Source organism: Lepidochelys kempii, chromosome 20, assembly GCF_965140285.1.
Source record: "Lepidochelys kempii isolate rLepKem1 chromosome 20, rLepKem1.hap1, whole genome shotgun sequence".
Taxonomy (NCBI): Eukaryota; Metazoa; Chordata; order Testudines; family Cheloniidae; genus Lepidochelys; species Lepidochelys kempii.
The window spans coordinates 19,392,482-19,413,852 of NC_136399.1; the positions used below are offsets into that span (position 1 = coordinate 19,392,482).

Consider the following 21,371-nt stretch of genomic DNA (forward strand, 5'->3'; position numbering starts at 1 on the left):
AACAAAAATGGGCTGGAAAACCTGCCTTGGAGCTTATTTAGTCTCTTACTTGATCCAATTTGCCTAAGCAGTGACTTGATCAGTCTACATGAGGAAGAGATTGGCAGTAGCAGAGAGCTCTTCAATCTAGCAGACAAAGGCATAATGAGATGCACTGGTTTGGAACTGAAGCAAGACAAGTTTAGACTAGACATAAGGTGTACCCCTTAAGTAGCAAGTAATTAGCCATTGGAACAAATTTACCTGCAGAAGTGGTGGATTCTCCATCAGTGAAGTCTTTAAATCAAGATTGGATGTCTTTCTAAAAGATGCTCTGGCTCAAACAGCCTGAGGCTCTCTGGCCTGTGTTATGCAGGTGACACTAAGTGATCATAAATGGTTCCTTCTGGTCGCAAAATCAGGGACCACACACACAAAAAAGCAAGCCTTATTCCTTGGAAACCCTGACTGCTGATCAGTGTTCATCCCATTGACCTCTAGGGGCCAGAGTTTCTAAGGAGCTGTGTGCACGCGATCTGAGATTTTATGAAAATCTGCCCATTGCTGTCGCAAGGGGAGCTGCGGTGTCCTGAACCCTTTGGAGAACTTGGCCCTTATTTAAGTGCTCAAACAGCTGAGCTCTCTTAAATCTGGCGCTGACCTGGGGGTGCTAAACACTTAATATGTAGCAATTTTCCTCCCATTCCTTCAATTATTTTACTCTCAAATATTTATAATGGGCACCTAATACACTAATAATGACGTAGAGCAGACGAAATAGCCACGGGTGAGCGCAATTAACCCTTGGAACAATTTACCAAAGGTTGCCACAGATTCTCCATCACTGACCATGTTTAAAGCCAGAGGGGAAGTTTTTCTAACAGGTCGCCTCCAGGGAGTAGTGGGGGGGAGCTCTCTGGCCTGCCTTGTCCAGGCTGATGATCACAACGGTCCCTTCTTTCTAGCCTGGGACTCCATGAACCCAGGTCCGGGTCTCGGCTGCTTGAGAGGCTCCCACCCACCCAGCCCCGGGGGCCCGCCGGGCTCACTCCGGGAGCACATGGCAGGTGAGGGCAGAGGCCGGGCAGGCAGTGGCTTCCCTTGGCCTTGGCGCGCATGCTCGGAGCGCTGCGGGGCATGCGCAGTGGCGGCGGATGGGGTTCGGGCTGCGCGCGGCCCGGCTGCGGCTGCTGCTCCGACCCCGCCCCAGGCCGGGCCCCGGCCCCCAGCGGCCCCGCAGCGCCATGGCCCCGCGCATCGGCACCCACAGCGGCACCTTCCACTGCGACGAGGCGCTGGCCTGCTACCTGCTGCGGCTGCTGCCCCAGTACCGGGTGCGGGACCCCGCCGGGACCCTCCCCCAGCCCTGCCCCCCCCGGCTCCCCCCGGCCCGGGACCCCCCGGGACCTGGGATCCCCCCCAGAGACCCTCCCCCAGCCCTGCCCCCCCCAGCTCTCCCCGGCCCGGGACCCCCCCGGGACCTGGGATCCCCCCTAGAGACCCTCCCCCAGCCCTGCCCCCCCCCGGCTCCCCCCGGCCCGGGACCCCCCCGGGACCTGGGATCCCCCCCAGAGACCCTCCCCCAGCCCTGCCCCCCCCCAGCTCTCCCCGGCCCGGGACCCCCCCGGGACCTGGGATCCCCCCCAGAGACCCTCCCCCAGCCCTGCCCCCCCCAGCTCTCCCCGGCCCGGGACCCCCCCGGGACCTGGGATCCCCCCAGAGACCCTCTCCAAGCACTGCCCCCCTCGGCTCCCCCCGGCCCGGGACTCCCCCGGGACCTGGGATCCCCCCCAGAGACCCTCCCCCAGCCCTGCCCCCCCCCAGCTCTCCCCGGCCCGGGACTCCCCCGGGACCTGGGATCCCCCCCAGAGACCCTCCCCCAGCCCTGCCCCCCCCCAGCTCTCCCCGGCCCGGGACCCCCCCGGGACCTGGGATCCCCCCCAGAGACCCTCCCCCAGCCCTGCCCCCCCCCCAGCTCTCCCCGGCCCGGGACCCCCCCGGGACCTGGGATCCCCCCAGAGACCCTCTCCAAGCACTGCCCCCCCCAGCTCCCTCCGGACTGGGATCCCGCCCCCCCCCCCCCAGAACCGTCTCCAGCCCTGCTCCCCCAGCTCCCTCCAGACTGGGACCCCCCCGGGACCTGCGATCCCGCTCCCCCCGGGAACCGCCCCCAGCTCCCCCGAACCGGGACCCCCCCCCCGGGACCTGGGATCCTGCCCCCCCTGGACCCTCCCCCAGCCCTGCCCCCCGTAGCTTCCTCCGGATCGGGACCCCCCCGGGACCTGGGATCCTGCCCCCCCTGGACCCTCCCCCAGCCCTGCCCCCCGTAGCTTCCTCCGGATCGGGACCCCCCCGGGACCTGGGATCCTGCCCCCCCTGGACCCTCCCCCAGCCCTGCCCCCCGTAGCTTCCTCCGGATCGGGACCCCCCGGGACCTGGGATCCCGCCTCCCCCAAGAACCGCCCCCAGCTCCCTCTGGACCGGGACCCCCCCCCGGGACCCTCCCCCAGCCCTGCCCACCCAACTCCCCCTGGCCCGGGACCCAAACCGGGACCTGGGATCCCAGGACCCTCCCCCAGCCCTGCCCTCCCAGCTCCCCCCAGATCGGGACCCGCCCCCCCCCGGGACCTGGGATCCTGCCACCCTGGGAACCGCCCCCAGCTCACTCTGGACCAAGACCTTCCCCCAGCCCTGCCCCCCAGCTCCCTGTGAACCGAGACCCCCCGGGACCTGGGATCCCGTCCCCCCCAGGGACCACCCAGCCCTGCCCCCCCAGCTCCCCCCAAACCGGGACCCCCCCCGGGACCTGGGATCCTGCCCCCTCCCAGCTCCCCCCAGACTGGGACCTCCCCAGGACCTGGGATCCCGCCCCCCGGGGAACTGCCCCAGCCCTACTCCCCCAGCTCCCTCCGGACCGGGACCCCCCTGCGACCTGGGATCCTGCCCCCCAGCGGGACCCCCCCAGCCCTGCACCCCCTCCAGCTCCCTCCAGACCGCCCCCCCCTGGGATCTGAGATCCCGCCCCCCCAGGAATCCCCCAGCTCTGCCCCCCACAGCTTCCTCCGGACTGGGATCTCGCCCTCCCCGGGAACTCCCCCAGCGCTGCCCCCCAGCTCCCTCCAGATCAGGACCTGGGATCCCGTCCAACCCCCTCCCAGCCCTGCCCCCACCAGCTCCCTCCGGACCGGGACCCCTCCAGCCCTGCCCCCTGGGATCCCACCCACCCCCACACGGCTCCCCCCAGGACCTCGGACATTCCCTGGGTCCCCCCAGCCCTGACCCCCGGGACCTGGGATCCCGTGACCCCCCAGCCCTGTCCCCCCCCAACTCTCTCCAGACTGGGACCCCCCCAGCCCTGCCCCCTGGGATCTCATCCAGCTCCCCCCAGGACCTGGGATCCCCATCCCTCGGGACCCTCCAGCCCTGACTCCCGGGACCTGGGATCCTACAACCCCTCAGCCCTGGACCACCCCCCCCCCCAACTCCCTCCGGACCGGGACCCCCCTGGGACATGGGATCCCGCCCCCCCACCAGGACCCCCCCAGCTCCCTGGGATCCCACCCACCCCCACCCAGCTCCCCCCAGGACCTGGAATCCTGCTCCCCCACACCCTGCTTCCTCCACATCAGGACCCCCCACCCCGGACCTGAGATCCACATCCCCTGGGGCCTCCCTGCCCTGCCCCCCTGGAACCAAGGCCCTCATTTCCCAATACACCTCCCCTCTTCCCCCCCCACCCCCCCGAAACTGAGACTCCTAGTCCCGAGCACTCCCCCAAGACAACCTTCTCCCTGGACCTTTCCCCAAAACCAAGACCCCACAACCACCCTCCCCCAGTCTGCCTTCCTGGGACCTGGGCCACCATCTGATACCACCCCCAGGAACTAAGAAGCCTGGGACACTCCTCCCTCCCCCCCCAAAAGAAAAAAAAAAACTGTTTCCACCCTGGGACCCCCACCTGGGAACTGGGACCTACACCGAAGTCTCCCTTCTGCCCACCAGGAGCTGGTACCCTTATCCCGCAGCCCCTTCCCCACCAGGAATTGGGACCCGCAACTGGGATACCAATCCTCCCATACACCCCAGGATCACCTATCCCTCGGGACTCCTGGCATCCCCACCTAAGACCACCGTACACCAGGACTTCCTCCTGAGAGCACGACCCCCATCCGGTACCCCTTCCCCTTCTCGTCGTCCTGGGATCCAACATTCCCGTCCCTTGACACCCCTCCATCCCCTCCTGCTGGCATTGGGGCATGCACCCCTCCCTTTCCCTTGGGATTCCCAGTCCCCTTTGCCCTGGGACCCGGCACCCCTCTTCTGGGACCTCAAACCCTGGACAGCTCTCTCCTTTTCCCAGAGCCTCCAGCTCCCCTCCCGGGCACTGCCCCCCATCCCTTCTGGAGGCTAGCACACCCTGGGACTACGGACAGGGATCCCTCCCATCATCTTTCCTGCCCCAGAAAGCCCCAGTTCCTTCCCCCTTGGGTGCCTCTGGCCACTGCTGAGTCCAAGCCCTGCCCCTGCTGATAAACACAGGGTGGAACTGAATTCACTCCCCTACTGAGCTGCCTTGTGGAGGGGAACCTTTCATTGTGTGCCCCCTCCCTCCAGGATGCGGAGATCGTCCGGACGCGGGAGCCCCAGCTGCTATCCGAGTGCGACGTGGTGGTAGACGTGGGTGGCGAGTACGACCCTCAGAAACACCGGTACGATCATCACCAGAGGTGAGAGCGGAAATGCACAGCCTCTGCCTGGCCCCTCCCACTGCAGGGGCTGAAAGCATGTTACAAAGGAAAGGGCAGGAGCATCATGCCTCCCTTTATAAATGGGGAGACTGAGGCACAGAGAGGGGGAGGGGAATTGGAGTGGACTAGCGGACAGGGCACTGGGCTGGGACTCAGGCCACCTGGGTTCTATTCCTGGCTCTGCCGCTGACCTTAGGCATGTCCCTTCCATTCTCCGGGCCTCTTTTTCCCTCCCGCTCTGTCTGTGCAGCACCTAGCGCAGTGGGTCCCTGATCTCGACTCTCCTGGGATACAGGTAATTAGTGACTTGCCCAAGGTCCTACACCAAGCAACTTAGTAGAACCCAGGTGTCCTTACTTTCACTGGGTCATGGGGCCTGGGCCTGTCCCTCTAAGGGTGTATCTACACTGCATTGTAAACCCAGCCTCAGACTCGGGTTTGAGCCCAAACCCTCCTACCATCCACACACAGATCTGACTGACTCGGGCCAGGAAACCCTCTGGACCCGGTGTCAGGATATAGATATTCAGGCCCGTCTGTAAAGGCCTAGACTCTAAGAATGTAGGTGTATTCTTATCACGTGGCTCGTTCTAGAGGTATAAAAGAATCAAAATCACTGTCTGCCAGTGTAGGGGCCTTCTCTCACTGTGACAGTCTGACGCCCTGTGCTTAGGCTAAGGCCTTTGGCTAAGCAGCAGAGGCAGCCATAAGCTGGGAAGTGAACGGTCACATTGAAAGAAGGTGCTATTGGGCTGTTAGGAATACAATCCTGTCCTGATCATGCCAGTCGCCTCCAGAGAAAGGGAAGTGCCTAGAAGATGTAAAAGGAAACTTAGTTTGAGAGCATCCTGTTTGGCAAGAACTCACTTATCAATAGCTGGGATGTGAAATCCTCACTTCTGTATTGTTTTGTCATTATAGTTCCCACTTATTTATTTGCGTGGTCTCTGTCTGATTCTCTGATTGTTTCTGTCTGCTGTATAATTAATTTTGCTGGGTGTAAACTAATTAAGGTGGTGGGATATAATTGGTTACATGATCATGTTACAATATGTTAGGATTGGTTAGTTAAATTTCAGGAAAATGATTGGTTAAGGTATAGCTAAGCTGAGCTCAAGTTTTACTATATAGTCTGCATTCAATCAGGAAGTGTGGGAGGGGAGAATGAGGGGGGGAGTTGGAATCATGTTTTGCTAAAGGGGGAAATGGGAACCGGGAATGGGGGAGGGGGAATTGGAATCATGTTTAGCTAAGGGCAGGAATGGGAACAGGGACACAGGTGTAAGGCTCTATGGTGTCAGAGCTGGGAAGGGGGACACTAAGGAAGGAAACTGGAATCATGCTTGCTGGAAGTTCATCCCAGTAAACACTGAATCGTTTGCACCTTTGGACTTCAGGTAATGTTGCTCTTTGTTCATGCGAGAAGGACTAGGGAAGTAAGTGGGTGAAGGAATAAACCCCCTAACACCCGGGTCCTAGGACCCAGCTCGGCAAGGGAAGGGAGGTCTGAGTTCAAGTCCCACCGAAATTGGATTCAAGCCCTGTCATTTTGCAGTGTGGACGCAGCTCCAGACGCAGACCTGAGTCAGAAGGGCTGCGTAGTGCTGTATGGATGGGTTAGCATGGCTCTGAGACCCAGGTCCAGCCATTGTACGCCCTGGTTTACAACGCAGTGTGGATCTCAAGCGCTAGCTTGGAAACACTGAGTCCACAAGCCTGGGTCCCCCGATCTGGGTTTACAGTGCAGTGTCGACGCACCCTAATGGGCTCAGGCAGTGGGCACAGCAATGGCTAGTATTTAAGTTATTTTGGTGTATAATACACTAAAGAAGGAGGGGTGGCCTCAGGAACTTGGGCTAATTCTTCCCTGCCTTTTGCAGGTCCTTTGCACAGTCCATGCACTGCCTGAGGCCCGACAAGCCCTGGAAAACCAAGCTGAGCAGTGCGGGGCTGGTGTATTTCCATTTTGGCTCCCAGATCCTGGCCAGTCTGTTGGGGCTGAAGGAGGAGGATCCTATAGTGCAAGCGCTGTACGATAAGGTAGGAAGTGGGGAGGCAGGGTGGGTGGGCACTAACCAGGGTGTCCCACGCTCCAGGGCTAAAAAGGCCTGTTTTCCTCCTTAGGAAAATCATAATCAGTACCCCTTTCTGGCCCCTCCTGTCTGAGGATCTCAAAGCACTTTGCAGACATGGATGCAGTGATCCTCACCAGCCTCCTGTGTGGTGGATTAGTATCCTTAGCCTTGTTTTATAGCTGGGGAAACTGAGGCACGGAGCAGGGACGTGTCTTGCCCAGGAATGGTGACTCGCCCGTAGAGGTGGGATTAGAACCCCAGCCCCTCCATCTCTGACCGTTAGACCCCATTCCCCTCCCAGACCTAGGAATGGAACCCAGGAGTCCTGGCGCCATCACCTTGCTCTAAAAGCTGGCTGATGCTCCCTTTGTAAAAAGTCCTCTTCTCCTGACCTTCCCCAGGAAACCCGCTTTTTTTAGACACACTCTCGCTGTCCATATTCACGGATTCCCACCATGATGTGGGCTTGGGGGGAGGGGGGGTGTTCATCCCAGCTGCACCCCAGTGACAGGGGAAGGCAGGTAGCTGCTGCCTTGTTCAGAAGCTGCAGGGACCAGTTCAGCTCCTGGTACAGGCTCGGCCTGTCCTAACTTGAAAAGCACCCATGGGACTTGGCAGGGGTTCAGAATTGCAGATGGGTAAGGATGCCCCATCCTTGCCTCTGCCCTGACGCGGGATGTCCCTGCTTTTGGGATAGAGGGGTCCCTGTGTTGCTGGGATCCCCCAGGAGGGGCTCTTGGGCCTGGCCTGCCTAGCAGCCATAGAGGGGTTGGATGGAATCTGGAGAATCTCTGCACAAGGTTTCCTGCTCACGCGTGCCCGGAGTTGCTGTGGTTTACGGTGGGTGCGCTGTCCTCCCAAGCCCAGCTCACATTTCTGTATAAACAGAGCTAAGGCGTAGCTAGGCTCATGGTCTCAGCCCCTCGGGGCAGGTCGTTTTCCTAGCAGCCCTTGCTGCTCCTTCTGCTGGTAGCTGGAAATGCAGAGTTTGTGGCCTCAGAAGGCCAAGCTGGGTCCTTTTCTGCATCATGCATCTTGGCGGCCGACAAAGGATCCGCAGGGGGAGCCGGGCTGGCAATTCTGCCTGAGCCAAAGCAGACTCTGGCTTGGTCAGGGTACCTGCAGGGCTGGCGAGAGTTAACCCTCTTTGTGGCACTGAAGCCAGCAGGTCACCGTGGCCGCTGACTCAGATGGGCCCGTTTTTAGGGCCTCTGATCTGCTCGTGACCTGCCTGAATCCGCCACGAGGCTCCATCGGGAGGTGGGCAGGCCAAGGAGCCCCCGTGCCCCCCCCCCCCCCCCGGACCTGTTTTATCCTCTCCTCTGCCCCCATCCCAGCTGTACGAGAACTTTGTGGAGGAGATCGACGCCATCGACAACGGCATCGCCCAGTGGGACGGGGAGCCTCGCTACGCCATGACCACCAACCTCAGCGCCAGGGTGGCCAACCTCAACCCCCGCTGGAATGACACGGACCAGGACACAGAGGTGGGCACGTGGGGGCGGGCGGAGGGGAAAGCGCAGGTACCAAGTGGGCTGCACCATGGAAACACGGAGGGGAGCATAGACTTAGATAGGGGGTGGGCTGTACCATAGGCGCCGACCTCCTATCTATCTATCTATCTGACCCTACCTCCTATCTATCTGTGGGTGCTCCGGGGCTCAAGCACCCCTGGGGAAAAGAATTGTGGGTGTTCAGCACCCACCAACCACAGCTGTTCAGCGGGGAGAGGGAGGGCAGAGAGCAGCAGGCGGGCGGGGCCTCGGGGGAGAGGGTGGAGCAGGGGTGGGAAGAGTCAGGGGAGGGGGTGGAGTGGGGTAGGGAAGAGGCTGGGAGCGGGGCCTCGGGAGGGGGTGGAGCAGGGGCGGGAAGAGGCAGGGGGCGGGGCTTTGGAGGAAGGGGCAGAGTGGGGCGAGGCCTCTGGGTGGAGCGGGGATGGAGCCTCCCACAGGGAAAAATTAAAGTCAGTGCCTATGGGCTGGGGAAGGAGCAGCTAACGTCCCTGGTTTGTTTCTCCTCCAGGCCGGGTTCAAGAAGGCGATGGAACTGGTGGGCCGGGAGTTCCTGGACCGTCTCAATTACTACCACCACTCATGGCTGCCGGCTCGCGTGCTGGTGGAGGAAGCCATTCAGAAGCGCTTCAAGGTATCTTCAAGCACGCAGGGGTTCTTGGTCTGGGGTCTGCGACCAGCCCTGGCCTCCCCACGTGGAGATTCTCAAGTTCGGGGGATCCTGGGGTGGCAGAGGCTGATCAATGTCCTGTTGGCTGTATGCTGGGCTGGGGTGTTGAGCCTAGATTTGGTTGACGGGCTTGGCCCAGTGCCCAGCTTGGGTTTCCAAGGATAATTCATACCCCTTCCAAGGATCTCCAAGCACGTGATGTCCACTGAGGTTGATGCCCACCAAAGAGAGAGAGAGACACACACACACTCAATAAATTTCCACTCTGCAGAAGTGGGGCAGCAGCCTACCTGAGGCCACGCAGTGAGCTGGGCATAGAACCCAGGAGTCCTGACCCCCAGCATGTCCCCTGCCTGCGTTTCTCTGGTCACTGAACATGCCTGGCAGCTATTCCCACCGGCTACTCCAGGGGCTCTGCTTTTACGGGCAGGTGGGTTTCTTTCGACCCCAACTCCCTCCCTGGGGCAGTGACAGGGCCGCATTGGGCCAGGCACTGCACAGACACACAGTCAGGGACTGTGCCTGAGCTTCCCCGAGTCAGGGACTTGCCCAGAGAGCTGAGACTCTAGACACTGGTGGGGAAACGGAGGCACAGAGAGAGGAAGTGACTTGCCCAAGATCACTCAACAGATCAGTGGCAGAGCTAGGAATAGTCCCAGCCCAGGGCACAAATCCATTGTGGTCGTAATGGCCCAGCATCCCGGGAGCTCTTATCTGCTCCCCTCCCTTCCTGAGTCCCATGTCTCCCTCTCCCCTGTCAGGTGGACCCCAGTGGCGAGATCCTAGTGTTCTCCCAGGGCGGCTGCCCCTGGAAGGAGCATCTCTTCAGCCTGGAGTCGGAGCTGGGGGTGGAGAAACCCATCAAGTTCGTCCTGTACGCAGATCAGAGCGGCCAGTGGCGAGTGCAGTGCGTCCCTGCCGGGCTCCACACCTTCCAGAACCGGTGAGACCCTCAGCCCCCAGAGCCCCACCCCCAATCTTTTCCTGCATGCCCCCGCCCCCAGCAATGGGGTGAGGGAGAGACAAGCCACTGCCTCTGTGAGGGGAAGGGAGCGGGGGTTGGGAGTGGAAGCCCCGAAACGACATAATTGTACGAGCACAAACACTGTGTAAACTAGGCCCAAGTGGGGCTTGCTTGGGTTCATCTTAAACCTGCTCCTAATGTAAACGGAAATCAGAGCGCTTGTGTGTCTTGGGTATTTCACACTATTTCTGGGTACAGACAAGCTCGGTGTCTGAGCTGGGTCGGGTGAGGGTGCCAGGGAGGTCGAGAGCCTTTGGACGCGCCTCAAGTGCTCTGAGCTCAGCCACGCTTCTTTCCTCCTTGCTCGGTTTCTCTCCTGGCCAGGCTGTCCCTGCCGGAGGAGTGGCGCGGAGTCCGGGACGAGGCGCTTTCCCAGCTCAGCGGCATCCCGGGCTGCGTTTTCGTGCACGCCAGCGGCTTCATCGGAGGCAACCGGACCCAGGAAGGCGCGCTGCGAATGGCGCAGAGCACGCTGGCTCAACAGACCGGCTCTGACGCACCAAGCAGCTGATTGCCACCAGACTGTCCCCACAGAGCTGGCCTTCTGGGTCCCGCAAGCTCGTCCAGGTCGTGCCGTGAGGAGAGCAGTGGGAGCTCTCGAACTGGGCCCTGGCCAGCAGAAACCCCTGGAGGATGGAGGCCGGGTGGCCACGGAATCACAGCGAGGATTGGAAAATGCTGGAAGTGGAACAATAAAGGATTGTGGATGGACCTGTCCGCGTTGGGTCTGTCTGTCGCGCGGCTAGGCCATGACGTAAATCAGGTCGGCCATGCTGGTCCCAGCCCTGTAGTATACTTGTGCTGTGCATCTGTGCTGGGTTGCATCAATTGTGGTGCGCCAGGTAAACAAAGCGACACCAGCTGTGACGTTCCCTGGGGCGCAATCTGGACTGATGGACAATTCTCCAGCCTGGGGTGCCCACATGCAGCCTCCAGCATGTACATCACTCCCACCTACGCTGTCTGAGTGCTACAGCCAGCCGCTCCTGACTTACACTGCAGAGAAACTCCCAGTCCCAGATTTGCCCCCAGAAACATGAGTCATGTACTGCCCAGCTCTCTCCTGGACAATACAACCTCATATAAAGTCTGCCATTTTATTAACCTAACTTAACAAGCTAAATGAATTCAAAGCACAGGTCTCTCTTACACAGTGCTTCAGCAGTCTTATTGGCTGAACTTTCAGACAGGATCCCTCCCTTAGTCCAAAGCTGTTTCTTTGTTCCTCAGGTGTTGTGGCTGCCGTGGGGAGAGATGAAGGGAGAGAGATCTTGGGGCCTCTGTTCCGCATTCTTACACCTTTTCCGCCTCTTTGAGAATCATCTCCAGCTGGGGTACAGGAGACAAAATCTGTGAGGATGGGAACCTCCAGCTGTTTCTTTGCCAACGAGTAAATTTCTCGCTCACACCCTTTTTTCTGCCAAAGAATGGCCCTTGTCCAGGTGATGGCCCATTTGATTTTGCTGACACCTGGCTTAGGGGTCAGTTTGCCTTTTGTCTCTGAGGAACTGGTTTGTGGCTGCTTCCCCAGATTTGGAACATGTCTCAGTAATATCATACAATAGAATCTTATAATTTTATATGCAATGTTGCCACACATTTTATCAGGACAATAATGATCAGCAAATTATGAGTTTTCAGATGATACCTTGCAAGGCATAGTTTGCTCAAAATTTATCATAGTCTTGAAAAAGGGTGCTCTGGGGTACAGACTGTCATACACCCTGCCGTTCTAACCAGGCAATGCATTCTGCCTCTGATCTCTGGCATTTCATCCCAGTAAACTTCCTCATGTCTTGGCTGGGGGGAGGTCAGTCCAGCACTGGCAGCAGAGGTGCTTCAGTCACTGCCCTAGAGTTTAGTACTTGTCTGGCAGGGGCCTGAGCCCCACCTTTCACCAGAGCTTTTGGGGTTGCCCACTCTGGATCCAGGTCTGAACTTGCTCAAAGAGTTCCTCCAGAGCCAGCCGCATCTTTCCCTGTAAAAATCCCCCAGCTGCCGTTTCGCCAAGGTGCAGGGTAACATCTCCCAGAGTCTCTAAGCCACTTACAAAGTCTGTCTAGTGCTTTTGGAATTTGTCCCCATCAGCCTTTGGAGCCACCGCAAACTCCCAGCCCCTTCCCCTTGGCTATCTCTCGCTCTCTAATTGCAGCCTGCAACTACTTAAACTTTGCCACCATAGGCCTGGTTGCTGGAGCTTTGATCTGCTCCAGAGGGATGTGGGGCAAGTTCCTGTCAGGCAGGAGGGTCTTTGTGTTTATGCGGGGAGGCCATCCTTTGCATCTCTCTTTCATGCTGTGAGGGACTGGGGAAGGCGCTTCAGTCTTCTGTTTCTATTTCTGGGCTGGCTACTGCTGAGATCAGGGCCCATCTTATACTGGGTGCTGCACAGCCAGAATGAGTTGCTCCCTATCCCAACAAGCACCGAGGAACAGCTGAGAGGTGTGAGGGGAAACTGAGGCACGGAGCAGGGAAAAGTCACTTGCCCAAGGTCACACAGTGACAAAGCTGGGGATAGACCCCAGTCCTGTTCTCTAGCCACTAGGTCACACTGCCTTCGCCAGGGTTTCAATGGAGGTGAGAGAGCTGGAACTAGCTTGTCCCGGGAGCGCAGTTCCCAGCAGCTCCCCCGGGAACAACGGAGAATCTCCCCCACCTCCCCAGTTCCTAATGGGAATCCCCCCTCCCTGCAGTGAGAACAATGAGGAGCAGTGGGGGCTTTCAGAGCCTGTGAGATCATCCAGCTCCCCCTACCCCACCATGCACCCCTCTCCAGGCCCCAGCACCTCTGGCTAAACCTGCACAAAGCAGAGGGCGGGGGTGGGGGTGGGTTCTCTACATCCCTGCCCGGAGGTGGGGCAGCTTGTGCCTACTCCAGTCTTGTCCCCCCAGTGTGGGCCGAGGCATGTGGCTTTGGGCTTGTTTTGCCTGCTGCAGATCTGTGCCGGGTGCTGTTCTAAGGAAAGCTGAAATCTGGCATGGGGAAATGACCCAAGGACCTGCCCTCCCCCACTCCCTGGGCTGGGACCCTAAAATGCTCCCACCACCCCTTGAGACTTCCCTGTCCCATGGACCCCCCTCCACTGCTCCCTGGCATCCCCTTGCCCCCATCCTCCGGTAACTAACCTGCCCCTCCCCCATTCTCCCTAGCAGCCCTTGGGGTAAGCAGGAGGTCCCCAGTCATGGACATAGATGCTATAAACCAAAGCTATTGGGGGCCTGACCCCTCCCCCGGAAGGAGCTGGGGGGGCCGCTCTAAATGGCGCTCTCAGGGGAATGTCCTTTGACCCTAGCCAGGCCCCCACACCTTGGAAGCTGCCAGCGTGTCCCAGAAGGATCTGGGGATGTGATGAGAGGGCAGCATTTGTCCCACTGGGGGGGAATGAATGGGGGGAGGTGTTGGGGCATGGGGAGGGGGACCTTGGGGAGTCTTGTGGGGTGGCAAGTGGGGACTGGATGTGGGGGCATGTATGGATGTGTGGGGTGGCAGTGATTGGGCGAATGCGTGTATGGAGGGGCTGGGAGACGGGGAATGGGGGAAGCTTGGGGGGGTTGAAGGGGAGTGGCGGTGTTGGAGTGTGGCGTGTCGAGCTGGGGGAGGTGTCAGAGAAAGGGGGTTGCATGTGGGGGGAGTATTTCATAGATTCCAAGACCAGACGGGACCGCCTAGCCTGTCCTCCTGTGTAACACAAACCAGAGAACTGCCCCAGACTAATTCCTAGGGCATCTCTTTTATAAAAACATCCCATCTTGATTTTAAAATTGCAAGTGATGGCGAATCCACCACCACCCTTGGTAAATTGTTCCAATGGTTAATTACTCTCTCTGTTAAAAAGTTATACTTTATTGCCATCTGAATATGTCTAGCTTCAACTTCCAGCCACTGGAGTGGGTTAGACCTTTCTGTACTAGATTGACACTCCCATTAGTAAATATTTGTTCCCCGTGTACGTACCTAGAGCCTGTGATCAAGTCACCCTTTAACCATCTCTTTGTTAAGCAGCAGAAATTGAGCACCTTGAGTCTATCACTATAAGGCAGGTTTTCTAATCCTTTAATCATTCTCAGGACTCTTCTTTGACCTCTTCCCAATCTCCTCAACAGTCTTCAATCGGGGGCACCAGAAATGGACTCTCTATTCCAGCAGCGATTGCACTTCAAAGGCATATAACCTTGCTCTTCTGACTCGAGATTGCACTGAGAGCCCCCTGTTCATCTGATTATCCACCAGCAGCCCCAAATCTTTTTTGGAGTTGCTCCTTCCCAGGATCGAGCCCCCCATCCTGTAAGTGTGGCCAGCATTCTTTTTTCCTAGATATAATCAGTTCCATTTAGCCCTATGAAAACACATTGTTTGCCTGGGCCCAATCTACCAAGCAATCCAGCTCGCTCTGTATCAGTGACCAATCCGCTTCTTTATTTACTGCTCCCCAATTTTTGTGTCATCTGTGAACTTTATCAGAGATGAGTTTAGGTCATTCATAAACATTTTAAATAGTGTAGGGCCAAGAACCCATCCCTGCAGGACCCCACTGGAAACAGACCCGTTCAATGATCCCCCATTTACAATTACATTGTGAGACCTGTCACTTAGCCAGCTTTTAATGCGGTCAATGGGTGCCATGTTAATTTTATATCTTTCTACTTTTTAATCAAAATGTCGTGTGGTACCAAGTCAAACACCTTACAGACGTCTCAGCACATTACATCGACGCTATTACCTCTATCAGCCAAACTTGTGATCTCATAAAAAAAAAAAGATATCAAGGTAGTTTGATAGGATCTATTTTCCATAAACCCATGTTGATTGGCATTAATTATAAGACACCCCTCCCCCTTTTAATTCTTTATCAATCCAGTCCCATATCAGCTGCTCCATATCATGCCCACTATCGGTCAGACTAACAGTATTATAGTTACCCAGGACATCCCATTTTACCCTTTTTAAAAATTGACACATTAGCTTTCTTTCAGTCTTCTGGAACTTCCCCAATGTTAATGTCCAGCACTGCTCCTCAGCCAGCTCTTTTAAAACTCTTGGATTCAAGTTATTTGAGCCTGCTGATTTAAAAATGTTCTGACTCTAATAGCTGCTGTTTAACATCCTCCAGTGGCACTAGTGGAATGGAAAGAGTGTTGGGTAATATGACTAAATCATTTCCCCCCAATACAGAACAGAAATATTTATTGAACACATCTGCCTTGTCTGCATTATTGACAATCCTACTATTTCCATCTAGTAATGGACCAATACCAACCCGAGTAGAGGGAGGGAGGGAGTATGGGTGGGGGGTGTCAGAGGGAGGGAGGGCAGTGTGGGGGATGGGGCGGGGGGGTGTTTGGGCACGTTGGAGAGGGCAGTGTGTGTGTGGGTGTCAGAGGGAGGGCAGTGGGGGTGAAGGGATGTTGGGGGAAGGGTGGTATGTCTGGGGGGGTGTCAGTGGGCTGTGGGGGAAGATTGGAAGGGGTGGGGTGGGGGAGGGAGTGTAGGGGGAACAGCAGTGTGTATGGGGGTGTCAGTGGGAGGGGGTGTGTGTGTGGGTATGGAGGGAGTGTAAAAAGGAGGCGGTGTGTCTGGGGGGTTAGATGGAGGGTTGTGGAGGGAATGGGGGGTTGGGGGAAGGGCAATGCCTAGGGGTTGGGAGAAAGAGGGAGTGAGGGGTGTCAGAGGGAGGCAGTATATGGGAGTATTGGGGACTGGGAGGGAAGGCAATATGTATCTGGGGGGCTGAAGTCAGGAAGTATGGATGGGGTGGTTGGGAGAAGGGGGTGTTGAGGAAGAGCAGTGTGTCTGGGGAGCTGGAGGCAGGGCTGTGGGGAGGGTGGGGGGCAGAGTTGTGGGGGATATTGGGGATGTTGGCAGCAGGGCTGTGGGGGAGTGTTGGAGGCAGCCTGGTTGTGGGGAAGGAGGCACTGGGTGAAGGGCTCTGTGGGGGGGGAAGGAGTTGGGAGCTCCGGTGGGGGGCTGGAGGCAGGGGAGGGGGCCGGGCTCGGGGGGGGGGCAGGGGAGGGAGGCTGGAGGAAGGGGGGGCTGGGCTCGGGCCAGGGGCAGGGCTCGGGGGGGGCAGCGGAGGGAGGCTGGAGGAAGGGGGGGGCCGGGCTCGGGGCAGGGGAGGGGCTGGAGGCAGGGCTCTGATGGGGGGGCTGGAGGCAGGGGAGGGAGGCTGGAGGAAGGGGGGGCCGGGCTCGGGGCAGGGGAGTGGCTGGAGGCAGGGGAGGGGGCCGGGCTCTGGAGGAGGGGGCTGGAGGCAGGGGAGGGGGCCGGGCTCTGGGGGGGGGCAGAGGAGGGAGGCTGGAGGAAGGGGGGGCAGGGGAGGAGGCAGGGCTCGGGGGGGGCAGCGGAGGGAGGCTGGAGGAAGGGGGGGCCGGGCTCAGGGCAGGGGAGGGGAGGGGCTGGAGGCAGGTGAGGGGGCCGGGCTCTGGTGGGGGGCTGGAAGCAGGGGAGGGGGCCGGGCTCTGGAGGAGGGGGCTGGAGGCCGGGCTCTGGTGAGGGGCTGGAGGCAGTGGAGGGGGCCGGGCTCTGGTGGGGGGCTGGAGGCAGGGGAGGGGGCCGGGCTCTGGAGGAGGGGGCTGGAGGCAGGGCTCTGGTGGGGGGTTGGAGGCAGGGGAGGGGGCCGGGCTCTGGGGGGGGGCAGAGGAGGGAGGCTGGAGGAAGGGGGGGCAGGGGAGGAGGCAGGGCTCGGGGGGGGCAGCGGAGGGAGGCTGGAGGAAGGGGGGGCCGGGCTCAGGGCAGGGGAGGGGAGGGGCTGGAGGAGGGGGCTGGAGGCCAGGCTCTGGTGGGGGGCTGGAGGCAGGGGAGGGGGCCGGGCTCTGGAGGAGGGGGCTGGAGGCAGGGCTCTGGTGGGGGGTTGGAGGCAGGGGAGGGGGCCGGGCTCTGGGGGGGGCAGAGGAGGGAGGCTGGAGGAAGGGGGGGCCGGGCTCAGGGCAGGGGAGGGGCTGGAGGCAGGGGAGGGGGCCGGGCTCTGGTGGGGGGCTGGAGGCAGGGGAGGGGCTGGAGGCAGGGGAGGGGGCCGGGCTCTGGAGGAGGGGGCTGGAGGCAGGGCTCTGGTGGGGGGTTGGAGGCAGGGGAGGGGGCCGGGCTCTGGGGGGGGGCAGAGGAGGGAGGCTGGAGGAAGGGGGGGCCGGGCTCAGGGCAGGGGAGGGGCTGGAGGCAGGGGAGGGGGCCGGGCTCTGGAGGAGGGGGCTGGAGGCCAGGCTCTGGTGGGGGGCTGGAGGCAGGGGAGGGGCTGGAGGCAGGGGAGGGGGCCGGCTCTGCGGGGGGTGTGGGGGGGGGCTGGGCTCGGGGCCCGCAGCTCTGACGCACGGTGCCGGCTGGCGGGGCTGGCTCTGCCGCAGGCAGCGGCCGGTCCCGCCGGGGAAGTTGGCAGGCGCGGGCTGGCGGGGCCGGGCTGGCGGATGCCCAGGGCTGGGGCTGGCCCGGAGCCCGAACGAGGAGCCCGGGGCCCGGAACAGCCCCCATCCCGGTGGGTGCATTTACCGGCCCCGGGGGGTGATAGCGGCCCCGGGGGATGCTCGGCCCCAGGGCTCCAGGCAGGATCGCGGGGGGAGCCCCGGGAGGACAGAGCCGGGTTCGTGCAGCGCCGGGCACAGCAGCTCCTGAGCCCCCCCCAGCCCTCCAGCCAGTGATGAACAAGGCGGGGCGGGGGTCGCTGCCGGATTGGGCGGGGCAGCCAGGGGCTCAAGGGTAAGGGGTGGGGGGCAGGAGAAGTAAACGGGGTTAGCACCCTAGGGTGCTCCTGGCGGGGTTTAGTTCTTCAGGCACCTGCTGCGCGCACACCCCCCCGGCTACCGCTGGAGTCGGGGGGAGCAGATGCAGCCAGGTATTTTTGTTTGAATTGCTTCCTTTGTTGTTATCCTGGGTAGAGTGGGCCCCACCCAGTCTCTGCTCTAACCACTAGACCCGACCCCCTTCCCCAGCTGGGAATAGAACCCAGGAGTCCTGACTCCCAGTTCCCCTGCTCTATCTAACCTAGTGGTTTTCTGGTGACCCAGTTAAAGAAAATCGTTGATGTCTGTGACCCAAAGGAGCTGGGGATGAGGAGTTTGGGGTGTGGGAGGGGGCCAGGGCTCTGGCTGGGGGTGCAGGCTCTGCAGTGGGGCCAGGGATGAGGGGTTTGGGGTGCAGGAGAGGGCTCTGGGCTTGGGGGGGGGTCTCAGGGCTGGGATAGAGGGCTGGGGTGCGGGAGGGCGGGGGGGGTGTAGGCTCCGGGCAGCACTTACCTCAGGCGGCTTCCAGAAATAGTGGCATGTCCCCCCTCTAGTTCCTAGGCTCTTGCCCACAGGCACCACCCCTCCAGCTCTCATTGGCTGGGAACCGGTGAGGAGTGCGGAGCAGCACGCAGAGCCCCGTGGCCCTCCACCTAGGAGCCGGACCTGCTGCTGGCTGCGTCTGGGGCACAGCGCGGTGTCAGAACAGGTAGGCACTAGCCGGCCTTAGCCGGGCAGCGCCGCTGACGGGACTTTTAACCACTCGGTTGGCGGTGCTGACCAGAGCCACTGCGACCCACTGGTCTAACCCACTAGACCCACTTCCCTGCCAGCAGTAGGAGTCCTGCCTCTGAATTCCACCCTGCTCTAACCACTAGACTGCACCTCCTCCCCAAAGCTGGGATAGAATCCAGGAGTCCTGATTCCCAGCCCCCCTGCTCTAGCTAACCCACTAGACCACACTTCCCTCGCAGCTCTAGGGCTAGAACCCAGGAGTCCTGACTTAGCTCCCTGCTCTGACCACTAATCCTGTGCCCCCTCTTGCTCTGCAGCCTGCCCGGATAGTGGCCTGTCCACACACACGCACGTGCCAGCATCTTACCGCCCCACCTCCCAGCGCTCTTTACATCCAGGGGCTTGTCTCTTGCTTTCCAGACCGGGTGGCCAGCCTGCATCCCAGGGGCTCTTTCCCTGCTGTGAGGGTCCTGGAGAGCCAAGAAGAGGCAGGGGGAGCTATGCAGAAATGCCAGTGCTGCCCTGGCTACTCCTCGTGGTTCTCTGCCGCTGTGGCGGCCTGGCATGTCCTGAGGGCTGCCGCTGCCCGCTGGAGAGCAGGGTAGTGAGCTGCACCCATGGGCAGCTGCGGGAGATCCCCCAGGGCATCCCCCGCGACACCCGCGTGCTCTACCTGGACTCCAACGAGATCACCGGCCTCCCGGATGGTGCCTTGCGGGAGCTGCGCCAGCTGCGGGAACTCTACCTCTCTGACAACCTGATCGAGAACATCTCCCTAGCCGCCTTCGGGGAGCTGGGCAGCCGTTTGCAGCTGCTGGACCTCTCCAATAACCGGCTCCGGCAGCTGGGCCCCGCCGAGGCTGCCTCTGCCCTGCGGGCTAAGATGCGCCTCTACGGCAACCCGTGGCACTGCGGCTGCTCCCTGCAGAAGCTGCTGGAGGCCCTGCCCCTGGAGGCCGAGACCCTGGAGGACGTGGTGTGTGCCAGCGCGGCCCGGGAGGAGTACGCCGGCCAGCCCTTCGCCCTCCTGCTCAACACCGGCATCGACTTCTGCAGCGTCCAGCAGAGGACCACGGACGTGGCCATGCTGGTCACCATGTTCTGCTGGTTTACAGTGCTCATCGCCTACGTGCTCTACTACGTTCAGCGGAACCAGGCCGAAACCCGCAGGCACCTGGAGTATCTCAAGTCCCTGCCCATCAAGCAGCCGAGTCCAGAGGAGGAGGAGATGGAGGAAGACACGCTCAGTACCATCCTCTGACCCCGCATCTTTGCGGTGGGTGGGAGCTGTATTTAAAAGGGGAAGGTTTTGACTTTGAACCACGATGGCTGAGAAACCCATACAGAGTATGCTGGGAGGATTAGAGAGGAAGGTTGGCCTTGTGGTGGTTGGGCCAGGAGAGACCTGGGTTCAATTTCTTATTCTGCCACAGACTTCCTGGGCAAGTCACTTAGCGTCTGTGTGCCTCAGTTCCCCCATCTGTACCTTAAGTCTTGTCTACATGGGGAAGTTGTTCCAGAATAAAGTAGGGCATGAATCTGAAGCACAGCAGCTGTGCTGGACCAAAAGTGTCCACATGGGGAGTTTTCTGGACTAGCTTATTCTGCAGTAGCTATTCCAGTCAATTTCCCCATGTAGACAAGGCCTACGGCAAGTAGGGTTGAAGGCTAGCTAAGCCCTAGAGCTCAAAACATAATCGCTAATGAGGAATCATCAATGCATGGGGAGTGTTTCCAACCAAGATCAGTTCTTGGCTCAATGCCATTCACTATTCAGCCATTGGGCAGGAAATGGGGAATCACTGCCAATAAAGTTTGCAGGTTGTTAAATCATGATGAAGACAGGACAGTGAGAGACAGCAATGAAGATAACCTGGGCACCTTTCACACCTGGCTGAATGCCTGGTCTGACATAGAGGCACAAAGAAGATAGGTGTCACCGGCTGCGTCCTGGGAATAAGAGTCTGAAAAGGGTGTGGGGAGCTCATGGTGGAAACCAGCTAAACATGAGCTCCCGGTGCGGTGCGGTGGCTGAGGAGACATCCATAGTCCTTGGATGTACAAAGCAGGGGAGATGGAGTAGGAAGGTGGTATTATCTCGGTGCATAGCATTGGCCAGGGCATTACTGGATACTGTGTCCAGTCCTGGCGTCCACTCTTCAAAGAGGAGGATGGAAAAAATGGTGATTCAGACAAGAGCTGCAAGAATGATTCAAGATCTGGAAAACCTGCCTCGGAGCAAGAGGCTGATGGAGCTCAATTTATTTAGCTTATTATTCAAGAGGTGAAGAAGCACCTGCAGGGGGGTGGAAATGTTCAGAACTAGGAGGTTAATTTTAAACTGCAAAATCCTTTATTTAGGCACCAAAGTAAAGGTCCTGATTTTCAAAAGGAAGGGCTGGGAAGGGAGCTGCGAGTTACTAGCACAGACAACTGTGTTCTTCCTGCTGAATTGTAGCTGGTTTTTAAAACTCAGACTGAATAAACTCCAAACTCCGCGTTCTTCTTCGAGTGCGTGTTCATGTCAATTGCAATCAGGTGTATGCGCGTGCATGGTAGCCGGAAGATTTTTCACCGAGCAGCATCCGTCGGGTCGGTCTGGGCACCCCCTGGAGTTGTGCCTTCATGGCGCTCGATATAGAACCCTGTCCCCCCCAACCCCCCCTTCAGTTCCTTCTTGCTGCCAGTGACGGAGGCTGGAACTTCCCGTAGCCCTTGCTTTAGCAAGCATCTTCAGCAGTTCTTTGTATATAGTTTATCTCAGTAGTTTTAGTTAGTAGCTAGTGATTAGAGTTGTTAGGGGTCCCTCCGCCCCTTTTGACTCCCCAGAGCCGTGGTATGCTGCGGTCCCCAGGGTTTAAAAATGGTGTGGTCTGCGCAAAGTGCATGCCGAAGAATGAGCCACACTCTTCGTGCTTATGG

The 21,371-nt window shown here is 59.5% G+C and overlaps 2 protein-coding genes across 3 annotated transcripts; both read left to right on the forward strand.

Moving 5' to 3' along the window:
- Positions 1–1,110: 1,110 nt before the first annotated feature.
- Positions 1,111–10,718, forward strand: MYG1 (MYG1 exonuclease). Its single transcript, XM_073318599.2, has 7 exons — positions 1,111–1,313; positions 4,594–4,706; positions 6,608–6,767; positions 8,140–8,289; positions 8,825–8,947; positions 9,745–9,926; positions 10,332–10,718. Exons 1-7 carry the CDS (start codon positions 1,134–1,136, stop codon positions 10,516–10,518), a joined length of 1,095 nt encoding a protein of 364 aa, XP_073174700.1. The 5' UTR covers positions 1,111–1,133; the 3' UTR covers positions 10,519–10,718.
- Positions 10,719–17,321: 6,603 nt separating this feature from the next.
- LOC140900752 (leucine-rich repeat-containing protein 3) lies at positions 17,322–20,951 on the forward strand. 2 transcript variants are annotated; one of them, XM_073318516.2, is made up of 3 exons: positions 17,322–17,470; positions 18,269–18,423; positions 18,870–20,951. In XM_073318516.2, the coding sequence occupies exon 3, from the start codon at positions 18,958–18,960 to the stop codon at positions 19,708–19,710; it is 753 nt and encodes a 250-aa protein (XP_073174617.1). In that variant the 5' UTR covers positions 17,322–17,470; positions 18,269–18,423; positions 18,870–18,957; the 3' UTR covers positions 19,711–20,951. The 2 variants fall into 2 exon arrangements, with proteins under 2 accessions (XP_073174617.1, XP_073174616.1); XM_073318515.2 differs by having other exon boundaries at positions 18,290–18,423.
- The last annotated feature ends 420 nt before the right edge of the window (positions 20,952–21,371 follow it).